General features: G+C 38.7%; 1 protein-coding gene across 1 annotated transcript in view; it reads left to right on the top strand.

The window, feature by feature from the left end:
* The window catches only part of PLA2G12A (phospholipase A2, group XIIA), a 17,745-nt gene extending 1,257 nt beyond the window's left edge, over positions 1-16,488 (top strand). The window contains exons 3-6 of the mRNA XM_011945780.1: positions 58-203; positions 11,170-11,246; positions 12,293-12,458; positions 15,458-16,488. Of these exons, the coding sequence (XP_011801170.1) occupies positions 58-203; positions 11,170-11,246; positions 12,293-12,458; positions 15,458-15,576 (508 nt within the window). The 3' untranslated portion in view covers positions 15,577-16,488. The remainder of the gene's footprint in view (positions 1-57; positions 204-11,169; positions 11,247-12,292; positions 12,459-15,457) is intronic.
* The last annotated feature ends 7,433 nt before the right edge of the window (positions 16,489-23,921 follow it).

The raw sequence follows: 23,921 nt of genomic DNA, 5'->3' as shown, positions 1-23,921 counted from the left end.
CCTGCTCCCGCGCCCCGCGCTCACCCTTCTGTTCCTCCTCATGGCCGCTGTTGTCAGGTGCCAGGAGGAGGCCCAGACCACCGACTGGAGGGCCACCCTGAAGACCATCCGGAACGGCGTTCATAAGATAGACACGTACCTGAACGCCGCCTTGGACCTCCTGGGAGGCGAGGACGGTCTCTGCCAGTATAAATGCAGTGACGGTGAGGGGGCATGCGGGCCCAGCGAGGTCTCGTACTTTCGGGGGATTGGGGTGACGGAGGTCCTGGAGGTGTGAGTGACAGATGCAAGGCAGACCTTGATGGTGTCCTTCGGCTGTGGAAAAACTTAACCACTGCTAGAATCTTGCGGTTCTTGTGATTGAGCAAGCTGGGTACAAGTTCGCACCACTATTGTTAGAATGTGAGAGGTCACCTGAGTTTACTGTCCGTTCCATTTGCGTTGCTTCTGAATTACCTTTTCCCCCCTCAATTGCACCAAGTTGCCCAAGAACTTACTGACGTAGGAATCATGGGAATGGAGTGGAACAGACTGATTTTAGCTCAGTTTTTGCTTCCGTAAATTGGATGAACATGCGAAGCAAACTGAGAATTTAAAAACCATGCCGTATTAACTTTCTCTATAATTGATATTAAATTTTTTTTTTCCTGCAGACCCACAGACAATAACTTAACGACCTTTGTACAGACTTGGTGTACTCGAGTGTTGAGAAAGGGTTCCGATAACTCTCCTTTCCTTAGATATCAGTGACCCCCCTCCTCATTGTTGGTTAACGTTAATACAGTTATTTTCATTTACTCTTTTAATATTTGTCGAACTTTCTCTTTGAACCTGAGAACTTGTTTGATGGCAGTGTGAGTACTGATCAACTCAGTATTTCAGACAGATGATTCTTTTGTAGCACATTTTTGAGTGCTTAAATATTTTAATAGGTCAGAAAAATATTGGACTTTCGTTTGGATATTGAAAATGTTAAAAGAGCACTTGGGAGATCATGTTTCCAATAAGATTAGCCAAGATTAGAGTCTCATTATGCTGGCAGCAGAAAATAATAGGGGATTCAGTGACTTCATTGTTGGAACCTGGTTGTAGGGGTGAACTTAAAAGGAGCTGATATCATGTAAAGCTGTGATGCCACCTGCTGCCTGCAATTTTCAAGATAATTTCTAGTTTTATGTTAATAGAAGTAAAGGATGAACTGTATCTTGTGTACTTTAAAGCGCTGAACAGGTGCTGAGACATGTTTCATTGCTTCTTAAATTTGTGCCTAAATGTTGTCACCTAAACGTATGCTTCATAAAGATGTTTTTGTTCTTGTAGAACTTGTGAGGAGGATTAAGTGCATAATTTAAGGATCAAATGGTTGCCTTTCCTGAAGCAAATGTTACAGTTTTACTTAGTCATTCCTATTCATTATACAAAGATTTCAATCCTAACTGTGGGTCAGATGTTGTTCTACTTTGAGATTCAGCAGTTAGTAAAACACAGAAATCTCTGTCTGTGGAGCTTGAGTTCTGGTGAGGGAGAGATGGGCAGTAAATTAGTAAATAAGTAAAATCAGAGGAAGTGTGGAGTCTGAGCAGGGAAGACGAGGGGCCATGTTGGAGGCAATTTACTCTTCTAAATGTTGTTCAGAAAAGGCCTCACTGATGAAAGAATATTTGAGAAGAAATCTGCAAGTGGTAAGTGGGGGCACTGTGGTTATTTGGAGAAAGAGCATTCCAGGCAGAGGGAATAGCAAGTGCAATGGACCTGAGCAGAAAGGCCAGTCAAGGATGACTCTGAGGTTTTGGCCTGAGCCAAAGGAAGGATAGATACCGTTGCCATTTACAGAGATACGGAGTCGAGTTCGTAAATTTATTAGTCTAGGGTTCTAGAGTTTATTTACATTTAAAACGTCCCTGAAATTGAATGAATACCAGCCTTGTTAAAATACTATTTTAATCTTTTTATTTTATTTTTTGTTAATATTTTTGAGGCAAGGTCTCTCTCTGTGTCCAGGCTAGAGTGGAGTGGTGTGATCATTGCTTGTTGCAGCCTCCAACTCCTGGGCTCAAGCAATTCTCCTGCCTCCGTCTCCCAAATAGCTAGGACTATAGACCATGCCCCCACTACACCAGGCTTAATCTTTCTTTTTAATCTCTTTCATCTTCTACAGGCTTCTCAAAATTTACTATTTGGAGTTCAGAGGAAGGTCTCTGGCACAAAAAACACAAAGAAATTTGAGAATTTAAGAAATGTTATATGCTTCAGTGAAAAATTTTTTTTTGTCTTAGTAAGTACTCTACGTTTAGCAGACATGTGGTTTCAAGTCCAAGTCACCATACTGATAGATAATTGGATCTCAATGAAAGAAAAAAAAATTAGGCCGGGTGTGGTGGCTCATGCCTATAATCCCAGCACTTTGGGAGGCTGAGGCAGGTGGATCAGCTGAGCTTAGGAGTTCGAGACCAGCCTGGCTAACATGGTCTCTACTAAAAATACAAAAATTAACTGGGCATGGTGGTGCACACCTGTAGTCCCAGCTACTTGGGAGGCTGAGGCAGGAGAATAGCTTGTACCTGAGAGGTGGAACTTGCAGTGAGCCAAGATCATGCCTCCAGCATGGGTGACAGAGCAAGACTCTGTCTCAAAAAATAAATTAATTAATTAATTAAAATAAAATAAAAGTGCTGTTACTTAAGCAGTCTCTCTGGAACAGTGATTCAACCTTTCCTATATTTTGGAATTCAGGTGACCAAATCAGAACCAAACAGAACAATCCCAAATCTGGAGAAACATGGTGATTAAGGGGTGTTTTTAGTTGCAAGAAAGAGATCAAGAGAGCTTAAAAAAAAAAAAAAGTGAGTTAATGGGAGGGAGAAGTTGGTCAAATAAACATGTCCTTGCTTTACCTGAGGGACTGGCATTATGGAGACTTTCTCCCTTAGTTTTGGCCATCCTGTCTTGGATAGGAAAAAGGCCTTATTGAGAGTTAAGTATTTAGGGAAATAAATTTGATGATCCGTTATTTTCTTAAACTTTTTTCTCCCTTACAGCAAGGAAGATTTAAGGAAGAAAACTTTTCGATTTCCTTTGAAAAATAGAACCCAAAACTGGCTTGTAAATGTTTTTAGAATGATGAATAAGTCGTTAACTCATTCAGTGATGTATGTTTTCTAGGATCCCTCTAGCTGTTGTGCTGAGAACAAAAGGGGTCAAGTAGGGGAGTAAGAATGGAAGCAGAGTGAGGCATGTAGGAGTCCAGACAAAAGACAGGGGTGATTTTGTTCAGGTTGGTAGCAATAGAAGTAATGAGAAGTAGTTGAATTTTGGATATATTTTGAAGGAAGGACCTAAAAGATTTGCTGATGGCTTGGAAGTTAGGTATAAGTTAAATCAAAAATGATACTACAGTTTTTGGCCTGAACAACTGGAAGGACAGAATTGCCATTAACTGAAATGGGGAAGAATGTGGAAAGAACAGTTTTCAGGCATTAGGAAAAATAATAACATATTTGTATGCTTTTGAGAATGGTTCAGTGGAGAGTGGAAATACTGATGAGGGAGAGAACTGTTGGAGCCATAGCCTTGGGTAAGTGAGAGGGAGTGGTTTCTAGTACATACATAGAGAGTTTGGCCAACAGCATATAGCATAGCCCTGTTAATAGGAACATGGGAAGAGGATATGAGCACTGATGCTGGTTAAGTGGGTGGATGTTCAACTTCTCCTGATTGCCTGCTTTTCTCAGTAAAGTAGGAATCCAGGTCATCAGCTGACAGAGAAGATGGGAATGGGGGTGTTGGAGATTTGAGGAATATAGGAAAGTGAACAGACTAGAAAAATAAAGTAGCATTAGGACCCTTTGGAGATTAATGATCATGAATACTTAAAGTCTCAAGTGTTCGGGAGTGCAGGATGGAATCTTACAAAACTCTGCGGTGAGACCTTTGTGTGACCCAGCAAACTACTTCTTGTGCTTGTCATCTGCTTCATATTCTTTCTGGTGAAAACAGTTGGTCTATTTGGAAGTATTTGCATCAAATTTAGAACAAATATGTGGAAAATAATCAACTTTGTCTCAGTCTATGAAAATCTTTAGATTTCAGCATTCCATACAAATGATAAACAATCAAGAGAAGGAGCTATTGCTTAAGTCAGAAATTGAAATTAATGAATAGTCTTTCCATGCAGTTGTACACAGTGGTTTTGGTTTGTATCTGCTTACAAATTTTAGAGGACAGTGGCCCCAAAACGTCATGGTGTTGGTGTTTTGATGTTACTCTGATTTTGTTTCTTCCATTATTGAGTTTTTGCTTTATTTGTAAAAACTGGCACCAGTAGAAATGCTAATTTTTAAAATGCTTGGCCACTGTAACACTATAACAAAATTTAAAATATGAATACATTTGTAACATTGGTGTCTGAATCAACTTAACCTGTAATAAAGAACTATCTATATAACTTGCTTTGTTCAGAAATAACTATTTTAATTTAAAGGTGAATTTAGAACTTCAAAATACTTTAGAATTTATCAGGAAATTAGTTACTTCCAAGTTTTCGGTTTTTTGCTGTGGATAAAGAATTATTTTAATTTCATCAAAGAATGTTTCCCTTGTTTTAATCTGGTAATTTATTGGGTGCCCACTGTGTGCTAAATATCTTCTACATGAGCAAGACTAAGTCCTTTCTTCATAGAAACTGACTCATGTTAATGTTAATTAGGTCAATAAATGCTAGAAAGAGAGGGGGTGCTATTTTAGATGAGGTAAGCAGGGACGGCCTCTCTGAGGAAATGACATTAGGAGTTTGCTTCGAAAGAAACTAAAGAACCAAATACATACGCCCCTTTTGCCATTTACACTGGGGAGCCAAACTTTTTACCAGCATTTATTTCACGGTGTTATTATCCAATTTTTCATGTACAGTAGATGTTGGCTCTTTATTACTTGATTTTTATCAGCTCTTCTTCTTAGGACAATTATGACCACTAGCCCTGTTTGACGCAGCAGCCTCCTACTTCCTCGGACCTCCATTCTCATTTTTGCCAATTGACCTTCTGTACTATCTCTGTTCCTCTTTATTCTCCTATGGTGGGCGTGTGTTTAGTTTTTCTGACTTCATTTGTGTCCGATCATTCTCCCATTCAAAGGTAATTATCTCTTATGAGAAAATGTCTATATATGTACATGCATGCATACACATATGTATGTATCACGATCATTACACACATCACCAGCATCAGGAATGTTTTTATAGATTTGAAATCAAAGTCTATGGATTTAGATAAAATGCAAAGGGAAGGAAAAATAGAAGTACTGCCATTGTATGTACATTGAGGGAAGTATCTTTTTGATTAAAAAAAAAAAAGTAGTCCAGGCGCGGTGGCTCACGCTTGTAATCCCAGCACTTTGGGAGACCGAGGCAGGCAGATCACCTGTCAGGAGTTCAAGACCAGCCTGACCAACATGGAGAAACTCTGTCTCTACTAAAAATACAAAATTAGCCAGGCATGGTAGTGCATGCCTGTAATCCCAGCTACTTGGGACGCTGGGGCAGGAGAATTGCTTGAACCCAGGAGGCAGAGGTTGTGGTGAGCTGAGATCACGCCATTGCACTCCAGCCTGGGCAACAAGAGCAAAACTCAGTCTCAAAAAAAAAAGACAATTGAGACACATGTCTTTAAAGCCGTAGGCCCATATCGGTTGTCTTAGGGTGATAATCTTTGCTTCTCATGGAAAAGGGTGAGGTACCAGAAATCTGTAGACTGGCAGATGGAAGGGAGGGAGAATGTACAAGGTGTCTAAAAAGTTGGAAACGTAGGATAAACATCATGCTTTATTTTCAAATGACACACTCAATGTTTTTCATTAACCACTAGACACTTTTTTAGATGATATACTTCTAAATTTAAAATAGTCCAGTTGTTAATCTGAACAATATATATTGTAAATACACTATTATTCCTGTTTCTAGACTTTTTGAACATTCTCTGGTGTATTTATTGTACTTTTTTCAGATCAACAACTTGACCTATTACTTAATGTGTATCTCTAGATATGTTTCTAAACATTTTAAACAGTTGATTGTTAAAACCCCTGACGAAAGAGAGGTTCATGATGAAGCTTGAAGAACTAGAATGGGCTTCCCAAGAAGTAAATGCTGATCCAGCCTCTCTCCTTTTCTGTAAAGAGGTTTATAGTGTGTTAGGGCAAAGAAAACTATAGATAAATATATAGTTTCTCATGATACTCCCTTGAGAAAAACTGGATATGATTTGATGACTTCACCGCTGCTTAGAGAGAGGACTCATTTGTAGTGGACCTCTGTCCTGATTAATATCTGCATCTTAAGTTTGTGACTATCTGGGAGCAACAGGCAACACTGGGTGAATAGCTCTAGATTTAAAAACTGCTGAGCAGTCGAGAATGGTGAACTGAAACAAACAAGATTGAATCTTACTATATACAATCTTATATTTAGGCTCAAAATTAAATTGCAGAAGTGCTAAGCCTCTAGTAGTAGGTATTAAAAAGTCCATTTTAGAAAGAACTGTTTTTTGTTTTTTTTTTTAACTACTGTCTATGTTAGCAGTGAGGAACAGCTGAAACATACTATGTTAGGCTGTTTTAATACAAGTACTTTATCCACCACAAAAGGCTAAAAAGCCCATCTTACCCTACAGTGTTCAGTCTGAGGTGCTGTATTTTAAAGAGATGTGACAAGCTAGAAGTGATCAGTCTTTGGAGGCTGATGAATGCTCACCAAACTCAAAAGAGGCTTTAGGGCAAACAGCAGGGTTTCTGAATAGATAATCTCCATTTATAATGAATATTCCAACCGCCATGGAAATTAGCCTTCCAAGTCTTCTGTTCATTAATTCATCACATACTTACTGCAAAAATTCATCACAAAGTTATTCCAGACACTGTTCTAGGCATTGGGAATCCAAAACACGAAAATGTCTGCTTTCAAGGAGTTTGCATTTTAGGGTGGGGAGACATAATAAAATAAGTAGATTAGTGATGTAGTATGTTAGAAGGTCATATGTGCTACAATAGTATGGTCAGGGAAGACTTGCTGAGAAGGTGAATGTCTTAGTCTGTTCAGGCTGCTGTAACAAGATGCCTTAAACTGGGTGGCTTATAAACAATGGAAATTTATCCCTCAGTTCTGGAGGCTGTGAAGTCCAAGATCAAGCATTTGGCAGATTCATTTTCTGGTAAGGGTCCTCTTCCTTGTTCATAGATGGCACCTTCTAGCTGTGTACTCACATGGTGATGGATGGGGCAGGGCAGCTCTTTAGGGCCACTTTTTTAGGGCACAAATTCCATTCATGAGAGATCTGTCCACATGACCTAATCACCTCCAGTAGTCCCACCTCCTAGTACCATCACATTGGTGATTATGTTTCAACATGAATTTTGGGGTGATGCAAACATTCAAACCATAGCAGTAAAAGAGAAACTAGTATCAGGAAAAAGGGCATCCACATGCAGGAAGAACAGGTTCAAAGGCCCTGGTACAGGAGCAGACTTGCAGTGTCTGTGGAACAGCAAAGAGGAATAGGTTAAGGAAGAAAGGAAGAGGGAATAGGAAGAGGATGAGGTCAGAGAAATCATGGGAGGACCAGGTTATACATGGTTTCATAGGCTTTATAGACTTTGCTTTTGTTCTGAATAAGATGAGAAGCCTTTGGAGAGGCTTTGAGCAGAAAAAGACATGATCTAACATATTTTAATAAGATCACTTGTGCTCAGTGTGGAGACTGGATTATGAGGGTTAGTATGGGGGGGGCAGGGGAACCAAAGTAGGGCAACTAGTTAGGAGTTTATAGCAGTAATCCATTGTGGCTTGGAGTGGGATTGGTAGTAGTAGAGATGGTAAGAAGTGATTAGATTCTGAATATTTTGAGGGTAGAGTCAACAGGATATACCAACAGGATATATGTTGGATTGAATGTAGGGTATAAGAACACAAGAACATAAGCAACAATGGCTGACATTATTGCTCTGAGCATCTGGAAGGTTAGAGTTACCATTAACTGAAAACAGGGAACTGTGAATGGAGCAAATTTGAGGTGACTGTCAGGAGGGACAGCTTAAGTTTGAGATGCCCACTGGACATCCAAGTGGTTAGTATGTCCTTCCTCTGTAGGCCCTTGTAAGTAGGAAGCCAAGTCATAAATGGTTTTCTTAGGAATGAAGGACCGGGCCGGGCACTGTGGCTCACGCCTGTAATCCCAGCACTTTGGGAGGCCTAGGCGGGTGTATCATGAGGTCAGGAGTTTGAGACCAGCCTGGCCAACATGGTGAAACCCTGTCTCTACTAAAAATACAAAAATTAGCTGAGCATGGTGGCATGTGCCTGTAGTCCCAGCTACTCGGGAGGCTGAGGCAGGAGAATCGCTTGAACCCGGGAGGCAGAGGTTGCGATGAGCCAAGATCGTACCACTGCACTCCAGCTTGCTGGGAGGCAAAGCGAGACTCCATCTCAAAAAAAAAAAAAAAAAAGAATGAAGGACTAAAAGTAGGAGTTGAAGGATCATGGTGACTTATCTGTGATAGCTTGAGTCATCTACCCTCATCTTCCAAGGGAAGATAAGGACCCATCCTTATGGACAGGGTTGGAAAAACAAGACATAAGTGCTGTCATTGGCCTTCCCTTTTCTAGACTCATCTTAACCATTCCTTTTTGTATACATTGTTCCTTTAGAGCAGGCTATAGGTTTTATTTGTTAGTTTGTTTTGTGTTTTGTTGTTGTTGTTGTTGTTGTTTGAGACAGAGCTTCGCTCTTGTTGCCCAGGCTGGAGTGCAATGGCGCGATCTCGGCTCACCGCAACCTCCGCCTCCTGGGTTCAAGAGATTCTCCTGCCTCAGCCTCCTGAGGAGCTGGGATTACAGGCCCGTGCCACCATGCCCAGCTAATTTTGTATTTTTAATAGAGATGGAGTTTCGCCATGTTGGTCAGTCTGGTCTCGAACTCCCCACCTCAGGTGATCCACCTGCCTCAGCCTCCCAAAGTGCTGTGATTACAGGTGTGAGCCACCGCTCCCAGTCCAGGCTATGGCTTTATATCTTCATGAGGTTATACTACTCTCTTGAGGCTGTATATGGTGACCTTAGTTGAGCATGGAACTTCTGAGCAAGTCACTGAAACCGTTTATTTTTTTCTCTTCTTTTATTTTTTTAAAATTCATATATATATATGAATTTTATATATATATATATATATATTTTTTTTTTTTTTAAATAGAGACAGGGTCTCATTATATTTTCCAGACAGGTCTCAAACTCCTGGGCTCAAGTGATCCTCCTGCCTTGGCCTCCCAAAGTGCTGGGACTACAGGCGTGAGCCACCACACCCAGCCTTTTTTTTTTTTTTTAAATAGAGACAGGGTCTCATGTTGCCCAGGCTGGTCTCAAAAACCTGGGCTCAGGCAGTTTTACTGCCTCAACCTCCAAAAGTGCTGGGATTACAGGGGTGAGCCCAGCCGAAACCATTTTTCAATTATTACCTTGAGGGGTTACTTATTTTGATGGTTGATTACTGAAAGAGTTGCTTTTTTACCCTCAATTGGCTTTTGGAGGGTAACCTCATCTTTATTTAAGTCTCCTACCAATAAATGTTAAACGAAAATTGGTAGAATACTTTGTGTCACTCCTATGTATCCAGCTGTGGGATCATATTTGGAAATTGCCATGTCTTAGGGTAAAATACCTGGGAATATCTCGTTTTAGAAGGGAAGATAAATTATAGCCCCAAATATTTGAAAGGATTATTGTGTAATATAGGGAGTTGGCTTATTTTTCTGTTTCCCCAAGGGGCAGAGGATTGTTTATAGGTAGAACTTACAAGAAGGCAGAAGAATGTCTTAACAATTGATGTCATTTCACAGTAGAATAGGTTATTTCTTGATGTAGGAGGGTTGTGGGAAACATTCAAAGAGACAGCAGGTGACTGGTAGGTTGAAGTGATTTCTATACAAGCATACTTCATTTTAATGTGTTTTGCTTTAATGCACTTCACAAATAATTGTGGTTTGTTTGTTTTTTAACAAATCGAAGGTTAGCAGCGACCCTGCATTGAGCAAGTCTATTGGCACCATATTTCCCTCAGTGTGTGCTCACTTAGTATCTGTGTCAGCATTTTTTAGCAATAAATTATTTTTAAATTAAAGTCTGTACATTGGTTTTTTTAGACAGTGTTATTGAGCACTTAATAGACTACAGCATAGTGTAAACCAAACTTTTATATGCACTGGAAAACCAAAGAAATTTGTGTGACTCGCTTCATTGTTATATTGGCTTTATTGTGATGGTCTGGGACTGAACCTGCAGTATCTCTGAGGTAAGCCTGTATTAAATGAGGTGAAATGTTTCTGAAGTATCCTCCAAAGTTTAAGATTGCTATGATAATGTCATCTTTTTCCTTGTTGCTGAACACTTGATGCTACTGGGGAGCATTAGCCTTCCAAGTCTTCTGTTCTTTGGAAGTACTTCATTAGAACTGCAGTACTTCTGGAGTACCGTAGTTCACCAAGTATGCCTCTTAACCTTTTCCTTAGATGGCAAAGGAGTATATTTGTGGAATGGTTGACTGAGTGGGAGGGCAGTAGGCAGATTGTGTGGTCGTGTAATGTCTTGTAGTACTAAGGTTATTAAATGATCATCAGATGACCCTGTCTTCCTTAGCCTTAGGCTTTGCCCGAGTAAACTGGTTGGTTAATGGTTATTGAGGTTTGTATGCAATGAAGCATTTGTGGGAGGTTGGGAAGATACTATCTTAGCTCTAAAAAACAAAGTGTTAGAATGTACAGGAAAACAGGGTGGGTTTATCTTTCATACCTATGAACCCTATCTGGGAAGTGACCTCTGAAATCTCCAGAAGTCCAGGATAAGCTTTTGTATGTTTCGTATGGCATAGGCTTACAAATAATAACATTTTATGAATTGCTATATATGTGTATATGTATATATGTGTACATTTGTATATATTCCTCACCACAGGAGAAATAAAAAGTCTAATTAGCATTCTTAATGCTCATCAGAATAAAGACATATGCACTTAAGTTAGCATTCAAGTAAATATTAAATATTTCTAAGACTAATGTAGCATATTGACCTTTTTGAGTATTTTATTTTTATCATATTTGAAAATTAATTATGATACCATTTATATTTTATAGGATCTAAGCCTTTCCCACGTTATGGTTATAAACCCTCCCCACCGAATGGATGTGGCTCTCCACTGTTTGGTGTTCATGTAAATATTGTCTTTTATTTGATAAGTTTTATAACTGGTAAATCATGTAATACTTTTGGTGATATAAGACTATAAGCATGTTCTTACATTCACAAATAATTTAGCTGGGTGTAAGAGTGATCAGGTTTATTAGATTCTTTTTGGCAAAACTCCTAACAAAAGTAAATGAAGTAAAATTGTTTTATTTTTGAATCTTATAGATGTTCATACTATTTAAGTGATATTTCCTAATATCACATACATAGTTGAAAAGTTTGGAGTATAGCAGTAATACTACTTAGAGGGAAAAAGTATAGATGAATCATGTTTTCTACATTAAAACAAGACTAAGTGGGATAGCTGTGTAGTTGTTGTAGGAGAGACTGAATCTAAGCCAAGTATTATGGGAAAAAAAATGTTTATGAGAATGATTCCTAGACACAAGGATTTTGTGTATAAAGTTGTTTAAAATAATTGAAGTTATAGATTCAGAGTAATAGTATCTTTGGGGAATGGAGAAATATTTAAAGATCAAAAAACAACAAAATTTGAGTTGTAGGAAAGTTTTCTGTGATACTTCACATAAAGTAAATTTTATTTGGAAGGAGAGGCCACAAAACACTTTGAATATCCAAAAATAATACTTGCCTAGCCCCTGGAGAATCTTTAATGAACTTAGATTTATCTTTCTTTTTTTAAAACTTATGTTTTGTGTTTTGGACAAATGGAAGTTTTGTTACTGACAGGTAACTGTGAGTGCTACCTGTGCAGAATAGGGAGCAGTGAGGCATGGCTGAGAGAGTAACATGGGTGGGTGTGGGTAAGTGTAATGGGGAGATTTATAACACGGAAAATATTTGTAGGCAGAAATGGATTTTGGAACTATCATTTATGATAGTTATTAGTTATCATTAACTAATGATATCATTAGTTAACTAATTAACATTAGTTATCATTAATGATAGCAGTCATTATCATTTATGCCTGTTTAGTCTATTTGAATGTGGTACTTCAGCAGAGGAGTTTTGCATTTCATTGACAGTAATCCATCCAAATGCCTTTTGCAGCTTAACATTGGTATCCCTTCCCTGACAAAGTGTTGCAACCAACACGACAGGTGCTATGAGACCTGTGGCAAAAGCAAGAATGACTGTGATGAGGAATTCCAATATTGCCTCTCCAAGATCTGCCGAGATATACAGAAAACACTAGGACTCACTCAGCATGTTCAGGGTAAGGATGTTCTGGTGGCTTGGGGATGAGTGTACTTTTTGAAGTTTTATCAAATGCTTTATGTTTTAGTATAGGGTTTACCAATAGAAATCTTTCACATATATTATCTATTGTGATACAGACTTCAATTTTCTGAGGTGAGGAGCTGATTTTGTAATCTAAAATGATTTATAGTCACAGAAGCAAAAAGCATTAGGAAACCTTGGGAGAGTAGGGGTGTCCAAGGCCAAGAGAGAGAAGAATTCATCTACCTTGTGCCCTGAAATATATCTCCAGTCATCATGTAACAACCTAAAGTAGCTAATGTTTGAAACTCTGATTCCAGTTGTCTTAGTCCGTCTGGACTGCTACCATAGACCGGGTGGCTTACAGACAACACAAAGTTATTTCCTACAGTTCTGGAGGCTGGGAAGTCCAAGATAGAGGTACTAGCAGATTTGGTGTCTGATGAGGACTCATTTTCTAGTTTGCAGCAGATGCCTTCTAACTGTATCTTCACTTAGTGGAGAGGACTAGATAGCTCTCTGGGGCCTCTTTTATAAGAGCACTAATCACATTCACCATCCTTTTGAACTTATACACCTCCAAAGGCCTCACCTTCTGATTTCATCACTTTGGAGGTTAGGATTTCAGCATGAACTCCGGAGAGACACAAACATTCAGACCATACCACCAGTGAATTTAAGAGTATTGCACACTGGATTTGGAGTAGGAATTTCTAGAAGACTTGTCTTTACCTGTTTCTGTTGGGAAGGTCCCCAGATGACCCCCAGGATCAGTGATTTACTAGGAGGACTCATGGGACTCAGCATATAGTTGTACTCACTGCCATGAGGTATTATGGTGGAGAGATACAAAACCAAACTAGCAAAGGGAAAGGGCCCTTTGGTGTCATTTTTAAAAGGAGAATGATGATACTCACCTCATAGAGTTGTCATAAGGATGAAACGAAGTATTTGTGGAAATACAAATAAATCACCATTCAAATACTAATAGTTATAAGATTCCTCTACTGTCAAGCCAAAGAACATATCATAAACACTGAAATCAGAAGAGGCAAGAAAAGAAAGGAAAATAACATTTTAAGCACTTATCATAAGATACTGTGCTAGATATTTTATTCATGTTTTCATTTGATGCCAACAGAAACCTAAAGAGGTAGGTGGTATCCCCATTTTTCAAGGAAGGAAACGAAGGTTCAGAAAACAGTAACTTGCCCCAAGTGAGCATTTAGCCTGACTTTAAAATCTGTGTTCTGTCTATTACACAGTATTCTCCAAATAGTCTCATATTATAGCCCTGATTCTAATATCCTAATAATTCATGTCAAGGAAGAAATCTCTGCTGCAGGTAATCTTGAATTCACAGCCTCTGTCTCCCTTTGCAGCTTTTGGCTAAAGTAAACTAGCTGTAAACCTGAAGCATAGATGGATTTATTTCCTGTTTTCTGATTTAAGAAGAATGTGAAACCAATAATCTTGTGACCTCCTATTTAATAGTCATAGCCTCTCCACTTCTGTGGTTGGTTGTTTCTTGATGGCACCGTCTTTTGGAGAACTTTGAAAATGTTAAGATTTTGTAATGACAAGTTTCTTCCTTAACATGAATATTTTGAAACGAAAAGTATTTGGATAACTAAAAGCCACTCTGTGCTATATCTCTTTTAGTGTAACATGTTAAGATAATCTCACCTGGATGTTTCAGGTTTCTTAGAATAAGAAAAGTAAATAAATCACCTTTTCACAGTCTTAAAAAAATTTAAAAACCTGACTGGGCCGGGTGCGGTGACTCACGCTTGTAATCCCAGCACTTTGGGAGGCCTTGGCTGGTGGATCACTTGAGCCCAGGAGTTTGAGAGCAGCCTGGCCAACATGGTGAAACCCCACCTTTAACAAAAAATAAAAAAATTAGCCAGGTTCCTGTAGTCCCAGTTACTCAGGAGGCTAAGGTGGAAGAATCGCTTTAACCCAGGAAGCAAAGGTTGCAGTGAACCAAGATTATGCCACTGCACTCCAGCCTGGGCAACAGAGTGAGGTGAGACCTTGTCTCAAAATAAACAAACAAACAAACAAACAAACCTGACTGGGGAAAAGTACGTTTGATTTCTATGCTCCCATATCCCCAAGTCAAATTAGGACATTGGTCAAAGAGATTGGATTCCGTTTACTTTAAGCCTCTTAACTGATGTATGATCAGTCCTCAGAAGCCATTGGCCATAATGAAATGTTTTGAAGTTTCAATTTTTACACTTTGTTTCTTCCGCACCTAAAACATTTTTTCTTAAAATGCAAATTTAAGAGTATTATCAGACATCTCTTAGTGATTATGTTTTTCAAATAAAAAGAAAGTTAACACTGATTAATCAGTGCTATTTTAAAAGACTCTCATTTGTCTAGTTTAAACAATTGGGCCAAGCATGGTGGCCCACACCTATAATCCCAGCACTTTGGGAAGACAAGTTAGGAGGATTGCTTGAGACCAGTCTGGGCAACATAGTGAGACCTCATCGCCACTTAAAAAAAAAAAAAAATTAGCTAGGTGTGGTGTTGTGTATCTGTTTAAAATTAAAAATTAAATTTAAAAAATTAAAATTAAAAATTAGCTGGCCATGGTAATGCCAGCTACTCAGGAGGCTGAGGTGGAAGGATCCCTTTACCCCAGGATGTGGAGACTGCAGTAAGCTATGACTGCACCGTGACACTCCAGTCTGGGTGTCAGAGTGAGACTCTGTCTCAAAAAAAAAAAAAAAAAATTGGGTTGAACAGTTGAATGCATACAAAAAGTAAGATGCATGATAAAGAGACTAAAACTGGAAGTCTGTAGATATCTACATGTGTGTATGTAAATATGCTACAGCTTGTGAGAGCTTGGTGACTTTCATCTAGCATACATTTCAGTGCTCACAAGGGATATGCTTGTTGCTGTGCCGTAATGTGTAACATAGGTGAAAAGAGAGCAATGTAGTTGCCCAACAGTAATCCCATTTTCTTATTTTGCAGCATGTGAAACAACAGTGGAACTCTTGTTTGACAGTGTTATACATTTGGGTTGTAAACCATATCTGGACAGCCAACGAGCTGCATGCAGGTGTCATTATGAAGAAAAAACCGATCTTTAAAGGAGATGCTGACAGCTGGTGACAGATGAAGATGGAAGAACATAACCTTTGACAAATAATTAATGTTTTTACAACATAAAACTGTCTTATTTTTGTGAAAGGATTATTTTGAGACCTTACAGTAATTTATATCTTGATGTTAAAACCTCAAAGAAAAAAAAGTGAGGGAGATAGGGGAGGGCACACTTGTCTTCTCAGGTATCTTCTCCGGCATTGCTTCCTAACTTATTATGCCAAACGTCTTGACCAATATCAAAAACAAGTGCTTGTTAAGCAGAGAATTTTTGAAAAGAAGAATATAAACTCAATTTTCACAACCATATTTACCAAAAAGATCAAATATAAAATTCATAAGGTCTATGCAACATTATCTTATTTGGAAATATGGGGAAATTATCACTTACAAGTATTTGTTTACTATGAAAATTTAAATACACATTTATGCCTAGAAGGAACGGACTTTTTCTATTTTAATTTCACATAATATGTCATTAAAGTACAACATAATATGTTGTTTCTCTGTAGCCCGTTGAGCATATGAGTAAGTCCCATTTCTGTTAGGACTACTTACAAGGACAAGGTTTCCATTTTTCCAGTTGTAAAATTGGAACCATCAGCTGATAACCTCATAGGGAGCAAATCCAGGATAGCTGAGTATTATGTAATATGCCTAGAAGGTGATGTGAATGTGATTCAGAAGCATAGCCACTCCTATTTTATGACCTACTCACATGACAAATGTTACCTTTGCTATAACCTTTGTTAAGTTGGAGAAAAGATGGATTTAATGAGATAAATGAAAAGATATTTAACATAATACATCAAGGCACTATTTGCTGTTATGCCTTGTTATTTATTTCCCAGCACTTGTTCCTTATCATAGATTTTTAAAATACTATAACCTTTTACTAACTGTGGTCTTACTAAAATTTGTGCTTGATACTGCTTTTCAAAAAGCCTTTAACTAGAGCCAAAGGGATGGAAAAGGCAAGATATAAATAACTGCCTCTTATAGATCTCTTATTTACATTGAAAATTATTACCATATGTTTAGAGCAAATCCCAGAAAATTTCAACAGCTTCTGAAGATGTCTATGAACGTGGAAAACTTTTCAGTCTCTTGGAATGCTCAGTTATGTTCCTGACTGGTCTTTTCTGACTACTGGTTGTTAACCTTTCCGTAGCCCCGGACCTCAAGCCATATATGTCCTTTGGGTATAACCCACGGCCAAAGTTATTAAGATGAAATGACTTTCAAAGTCAGAGAAGGACAGCATAGGGAGAGGCGGTTCTTTGTAAGTCATTACAGGTAGAACAGAGCAGAAGGAAAAATATGTTCTGGAGAAAGGGCCATGTTCCTAACTTTGGAGATGTGTCATTGCCAGGAACCTAGTATCTTCCAACTTGAATTGGTGGCAGCTGTTCCACTGAGACAAGGCACATGTATGCCTTGTGGCTAAGTGAGCAAACTGGGCTTCCTCTTAAATGTTTGGAATCCTCAATTGTTTCTTTATTTCAAACCTTTATAAAAGACAGTTTTGTAAGCCTTTATTAATAATTAATGCTTATCGGCCAGGCATAGTGGTTCATACCTGTAATCCCAGCACTTTGGAAGGCTGAGGCGGGTAGATCACTTGAGGTCAGGAGTTTGAGACCAGCTGGCCAACATGGCGAAACACCATCTCTACTAAAAATACAAAAATTTGCCGTGCGTAGTGGCGCATGCCTGTAGTCTTAGCTACTTGGGAAGCTGAGGCAGGAGAATCACTTGAACCCAGGAGGTGGAGGTTGCAGTGAGCCAGGATTGTGCCACTGCATTCCAGCCTGGGCAATAGAGCAAGACTCTATCTTAAAAAAAAAAAACTTCATGCTTTATCAATATTTATTATTGAAATACTTGTCCAGGTAACTTTACACTTATAATGAATTCATGGATTTTGTTAGCAGCATTGGCTTTCTCAAAAGGACAAACTCAGAATATGTTTATAAAATATAATTCATGATCACAAATTACACAAAAATCAGTAGAAACAGTTTTTATGTTCAGATTTAAAAAAAAACTTGGAATACTTTTAGATTTACAGAAAAGTTGCAAAGATACATGGAGAGCTTCTGTGACCACTCACCCAGTTCCCCTAGTGCTAACCTTTCATTTAGCCATGAAGCATTTGTCAGAAGCTAAGTAACCAATATTGCTAATTACTATTAACAGAACTTGACTTTATTTTTCAGATTGTACTAGTTTTTTAATTAATGTCATTTTTCTTTTCCAGGATCCAATCTAGGATACCACACTGAATTAGTCGTCATGCCTAATTAGCCTCTGGTCTGTGATAGTTCCACTGTCTTTCTTTTTCATAAACTTGACAGTTTTGAGGAGTACCAATCAGGTGTTTTGTAGAATGTGCCTCAATTTGAGTTTGTCTGATGTTTTCTTCATGATTAGAGTGGGGTTATGGATTTTTTGGAAGTATACCAGAGGTGAAGGTCCTTCTCACTGCATCATGTCAGGAGTTACATGCTATCAGCTTGATGGTGTATTAACTTTGGACACTTGGTTAAGGTAGTGTGTGTTGGTTTTTTGCTGCTGAAAGTGACTGTTTATTTTCCCTTTCCATACCTCTGTTCTTTAAAAAACAGTCACTAAGTCCAGTCATGGGAGATGGTGGGTGGGGAAGATTACATTCAACCTCCTGGGAGTGGGAATATCCATATGTAGTATTTGGAATTTTTCTATATGGGAAATTTGTCTCTCCCTACCACTCTAATTTGTTTATATCAGTATGGACTCATGTACATTTTGTATTTTGGGTAACACAGTATTTATTTTGTTGCTTAAATTGTCCAGCTTGGCTATTAGGAGTTCTGCCAGGTTGGCTACTATGTCCCTTTGATGTGCCCATCCTTTTGATTTTTGAGCACTTCCTTCCTTTCTGGCACTACAAGATGCTCCAGGTTCATCTTGTATATTCCCTGCCCCAATGCTAGAATCCCTAGAATCAACCCCTCCTCCAAAGAGCCCTGGTTCCTTTTGTTGGAGAGTCATACTTAGAAACCAAGAACTGGGCATTAGATGTGCTTGTTTCTACTGGGATGTCATTGTTTGCAGCAGAATTGAGAAATACGTAGGTATATTAACCCATGCATATGTACACATCTGTAATTATTATTGTATGTGTGTACACAGCTCAACATGAGTTTGTACTGCCGTCTTCAACTCAAAATTTGTCCCAAAATTTTATGGCATATATTTAGATTTTAAAGTTGATATTTTCCCAATTGACAGAATAAACTCATTAAAAGAGCAAAAAACCAAGAACTAACTTAGCAGCTCTTTGCAAGAAATGTAATATTGATACTTTAAAATAATACTGTCTTCAAATGATGCCTGTCTCTTTAAAATCTTTTGGCATAGTTCTTCCAGGGACAGATACGGCCGTATTTATTTCATAGATGGAAAAACTGAGCACAGAGCTGTAATGAAGACAGAATTGAGATATGAGGGCAAAAGCTAATTAAACACATCTTCACAGGTAGCCTTTCTTTCAGTGAACCTGTAGACTAGTCCAGTAATACTTATTAAAATTAGTTGTTAGAGGCTGGGCATGGTGGCTCAGGCCTGTAATCCTAGCACTGTGGGAGGCCAAGGCGGGCAGATCACTCGAAGTCAGAAGTTCGAGACCAGCCTGGCCAACATGGCAAAACCCTGTCTCTACTAAAAATACAAAAATTAGCTGGGCATGGTGGGACACGCCTGTAATCCCAGCTACTCGGGAAGTGAAGGCACAAGAATTGGTTGAACCTGGGAAGCAGAGGTTGCAGTGAGCTGAGATTGCACTGCTGCACTGCAGCATAGGCGTCAGAACAAGACTGTGTCTTGGAAAGAAGAAACAAATTGTTAGCCTAAAACCCACTCTCTCTAAATTTAAGAGTGATTATTTCTTTCAGTATTTATAGAAGTATGAGATTATCAGAAGGTGTGATGCACAATGCTCATTATTTTATCATAGTACAAGACAGGTATAACATCTAACAGTAAAGAAGATGGAATCTTTCTATAAAAATTTTGTTATTAATAGTTGACTGACTTCAGTAACGTTGAGGAGTAGAGTGAAACTTATTAGGCAAGATCTTTTCACATACACTACATTGCATTGTTCAACATTCATAGAAATTACTTGCAATATATTGATTTAAGCCTTATGTGGTGACTGGTGCTATATTTGAAGTAGCATTTTTAGTTTGCTGTTTTTCCTCAGTGCTTAATCCTACAAAAACCAGCCATCTGCCTAAAAAATAAAGAGCAAAAATGAATCAGTACAACCAGTATATGGAAAATAATAGTTATTAATAAAACTGTAAAGGGATCAGTAGTGTCATCTTTCATATATGTCACAATGATGTTAGACTTTTTGCCTCAGACTGACTTACTCAGTTTCCATTACATCCTTCAAAAATCTCCTTGTTGACAACTTGACAAACATTTCTTTGTTGGCTTTCAAGTTTTAAGTATAGCAATCAGAATCACAGAAATTTAATATTTCTATGAATTCTGTGAGAAAACATATTAGGTAAACACCAAAATTAGTGACCAAAATTTTTAAGTTGTAGAATTATCTCTGAACTTAACTATATTTCATTCCTATGATAGGTGACAAGCCAAGACCTTCAGTTTCAATAAGTTCCACTTTTATTTATATTTTAAAATAATATATTGCCTTGAAATAATGCCTATCTTCTTAAAATCTTTTGACACACTTCTTCCAGGGACAGAGATGGCTGTTTATTTCATAAAGGAGACACTGAGCACAGAGAAGCTGTAGTGAAGACACGATTGAGATAGGAGGGCAAACCAGTTTCAATAAGTCACTTTTATGGTAAACTATTCAGATATAGGAAGAATCCAGTCATCTTATCAGTTAACTTAGTGTATCTGAATCTTAATGGATTTACTGTGGGAATATTTTTCTTTGAGAGGGAAGAGAGTGCTTGGTAGGATTCCAGTCTATGTTGGTGGTTCTCAAACATGAGTATGCATGAGACTCTCTGGTGGGCTTGTTAAAACACACTGTTGAACCCCACCCCCAGAGTTTCTGATTCAGTAGGTCCAGGGTAGACAAGAGAATTTGCATTTCTAGCAAGTTCCTAGATGATGGTGATACTGCTGGTTCACAGACTGCAACTTGGGAAGTAGTTTAGATAATCTTCAGTGCTGAAAATAACTAATGTACTGAAAGCTTGCTGTGGGTTCAGTACTGTCATAGGAGTTTGCCATTTACTGTCTCAAAACCTCTGGAGTAGATTTGGACCTTATTTTACAGCAAAGAGTTTGAAGCTATGAGAGGTTAAGTTGCATTATCTGTCAAATATCTAACAGCAAATAAAATGGGGAAGCCATGACTAGAACCTGGGCAGCCTGTTTCCCAGTCCCAGACACTCAGCCATTTTACTGTGGCTAGCTGTTGCTTTAAGAGGCTAGAATTATACATTTGTAATTCTGAAATAAGTACCCCAGAAAATGCTCTGTATTTATGTTTCTAGACAAAATCCTGATCAGTGGTGAATAAGGGGGAAAAAAAGGTAGACAAAATATTGTTTTAAAATATATAACCACATAGACTATAGTAGTAACATTCTGAGATGGTAAGATACTTAGGGAGAAAAAATGACAAATTCCTTCCACCCGCTCTTTTCAGATAAGTGGAAAGTCAGCCAACTGGAGTTCCACTCTTGTAGAGGGAATGTTTTCAGGACTCAGAGACCCTGAAAGTGAGGCCAAAGGACTGGAAGTTCTGGTGATCCGATAACTCATTCAGACTGGATAAAAGCTAGAGTGTAAATGTGAAAACCCTGAATTGTAGTCAATGGCTAAATACTGAGCTACATGCAAGGCAACTGGGGTAGGTAATGAGAAAACCAAAAAACGCCACTCCTGTTTCCAACGAGTACAAGAAGATGGTAATAACCAATATTCATTGAACTCTTCACATGGCAGGCAGTATTCTGAGTCCTTCACAGTCACTTAACCCAATCATCACAACCACCATACAAGGGAAATATGGATATTCCGTGTCTTTGTTGCAGAATAAGTTACTAAGACAGTGATTTCTGAAATATTTTATGCATACAGTGAAATGAACAGTAAATGGTTTGAGTAAAAACCCTTCTTTGATTTCATACTGTATTTAATGACATCAAGACGAACCACAGGCACATGTAGAAGTTATCAAATTAGATTTTTTCTCTCCCAAATAATAGTATGAGTTCCTTATACCTATTTCTTAAGTATTCCTTATACTTATTGTAATATATTAGAAATGGTGCCTTAACACATTTTAATTTTTTCCCACTCTAAGGTTGCTTACTTTTAAAATTACAAGGTCCAGAGGAATTACAAAAGATAAAGCCACCATTTCATCAAATCTGAAAGCATTGTCAAAGTAAATTTTGTACAATAGCTAACCACCCAAGGAGGAGCTAAATTAAATCCAACATTGAGCAACCCATGGTACCTTGTTGGCACACTGGGTGGTATTTTATGGGTAGGACGACATGCTCTCCCCAAGAAACACCGTAGAGACCCTCATCGTCCTGTGAATTTCTGCATGATCCTGTCCCTGAATTAGCTCTACCTATGAAACCCAGATTTGAAAAATCCAGGAGTAACCGGGCGCGGTGGCTCACACCCATAATCCCAGCATTCTGGGAGGCCACGGTGGGCGGATACCAGGTCGGGAGTTTGATAGCAGCCTGACCAACATGGAGAAACCCCATCTCTACTAAAAATACAAAAGTAGCCAGGCATGGCGGTGCACGCCTGTAATCCTAGCTACTTGGGAGGCTGAGGCAGGAGAATCGCTTGAACCTGGGAGGCAGAGGTTGCGGTGAGCCGAGATTATGCCATTGTACTCCAGCCTGGGCAACAAGAGCTAAACTGTCTCACAAAAAAAAAAAAAGAAAAAAAAAATCCAGGAGTTACCTGTAGTTTACTTTGGCCCAAGTCCCCTATACAAACAAAGAGCATTTAAAATAAGTTACCGCAAGTCCTACAAAGTAACTCACACTGGGGAAAGGACTACACATGAAACAGGAACATATACTCCACCAACTATGGGATGCCTCAGATTCTGAGTTTGGTTCCAGAACACTAAAAAAGAGTCACACAAATTTTCTGGTTTCCCAGTGATATAAAAGTTGTTTATACTAAAGTGTAGTCTATTAAGTTTGCAATAACATGTCTAAAAAAATAATGTATATACCTTAATTTTAAAATATTGCTAAAAGATGCTAGGGATCACCTGAGCCTACAGTGAGCTATAATCTTTGTTGATGTGGGTCTTGTTGAGGGCTGCTGACTGATTAGGGTGGTATTTGCCGAAGGCTGGGGTGACTGACAATTTCTTAAGATAATAAGGAAGTTTGCTTCATTCTTTTTTTTTTTTTTTTTGAGATGGAGTCTTGCTCTGTCATCCAGGCTAGAGTGCAGTGGCATGATCTTGGCTCACTGCAACCTCTGCCTCCTGGTTCAAGTGTTTCTCGTGCCTCAGCCTCCTGAGTAGCTGGGATTACAGGTGCCTGCCACTGTGCCCAGCTAATTTTTGTTATTTTAGTAGAGACGGTTTCGCCATGTTGGCCAGTCTGGGCTCGAACTCCTGGCTTCAAGTGATCTGCCTGCCTTGGCCTCCCAAAGTCCTGAGATTACAGGCATGAGCCACTGCACCTGGCTATCCATTGATTGTTCCATTCACTAAAGATTTCCCTGTAGCATGTGATGCTGTTTGATAGCTTTTGACCCTTCTTTCAAAATTGGGGTCAGTCCCCCCAAACCTTGCCACTGCTTTGTCAACTAATACTCTGAATCCTTTGTTTTCATTTAAACAGTATTCACAGCATATTCACCAGGAGTAGATTCTATCTCAAGAAACCACTTTCTTTGTTCATCCATAAAAAGCATCTCCTCATCTATCAAAGTTTTATCATGAGATGGCAACAATGCAGCCACATTTTCAGGCCCTACTTCCAGTTCTATTTGTCTTGCTACTTCTGCCACATCTACAGTGACTTCCTTCACTGAAGTCTTGAACCCCTCAACATCATTGATGAGGATTGGAATTAACTTCTTTCAAACTCCTGTTAATGTGGAGATATGTACACACACCCATATATAACGTTTGTGTGTATATATAAAATGGGTTGGTATGTTGTCCTGCCCATAAAATACCACCCAGTGTGCCAATTGAAGTGTGTATAATTTTTATATATATATTTATAACACAGTCTGGCCATCAGCCTGGCTTCAGCTTCCTCCTCTCCATTTGCCTGAAGACCAAAACAATAACTGGAAG

The sequence above is a fragment of the Colobus angolensis genome, unplaced genomic scaffold, assembly GCF_000951035.1.
Source record: "Colobus angolensis palliatus isolate OR3802 unplaced genomic scaffold, Cang.pa_1.0 Scaffold244, whole genome shotgun sequence".
NCBI classification, from domain to species: Eukaryota; Metazoa; Chordata; class Mammalia; order Primates; family Cercopithecidae; genus Colobus; species Colobus angolensis.
Note: the sequence above shows the minus strand (reverse complement) of the source record. Positions and strands in the feature narration are given on the sequence as shown.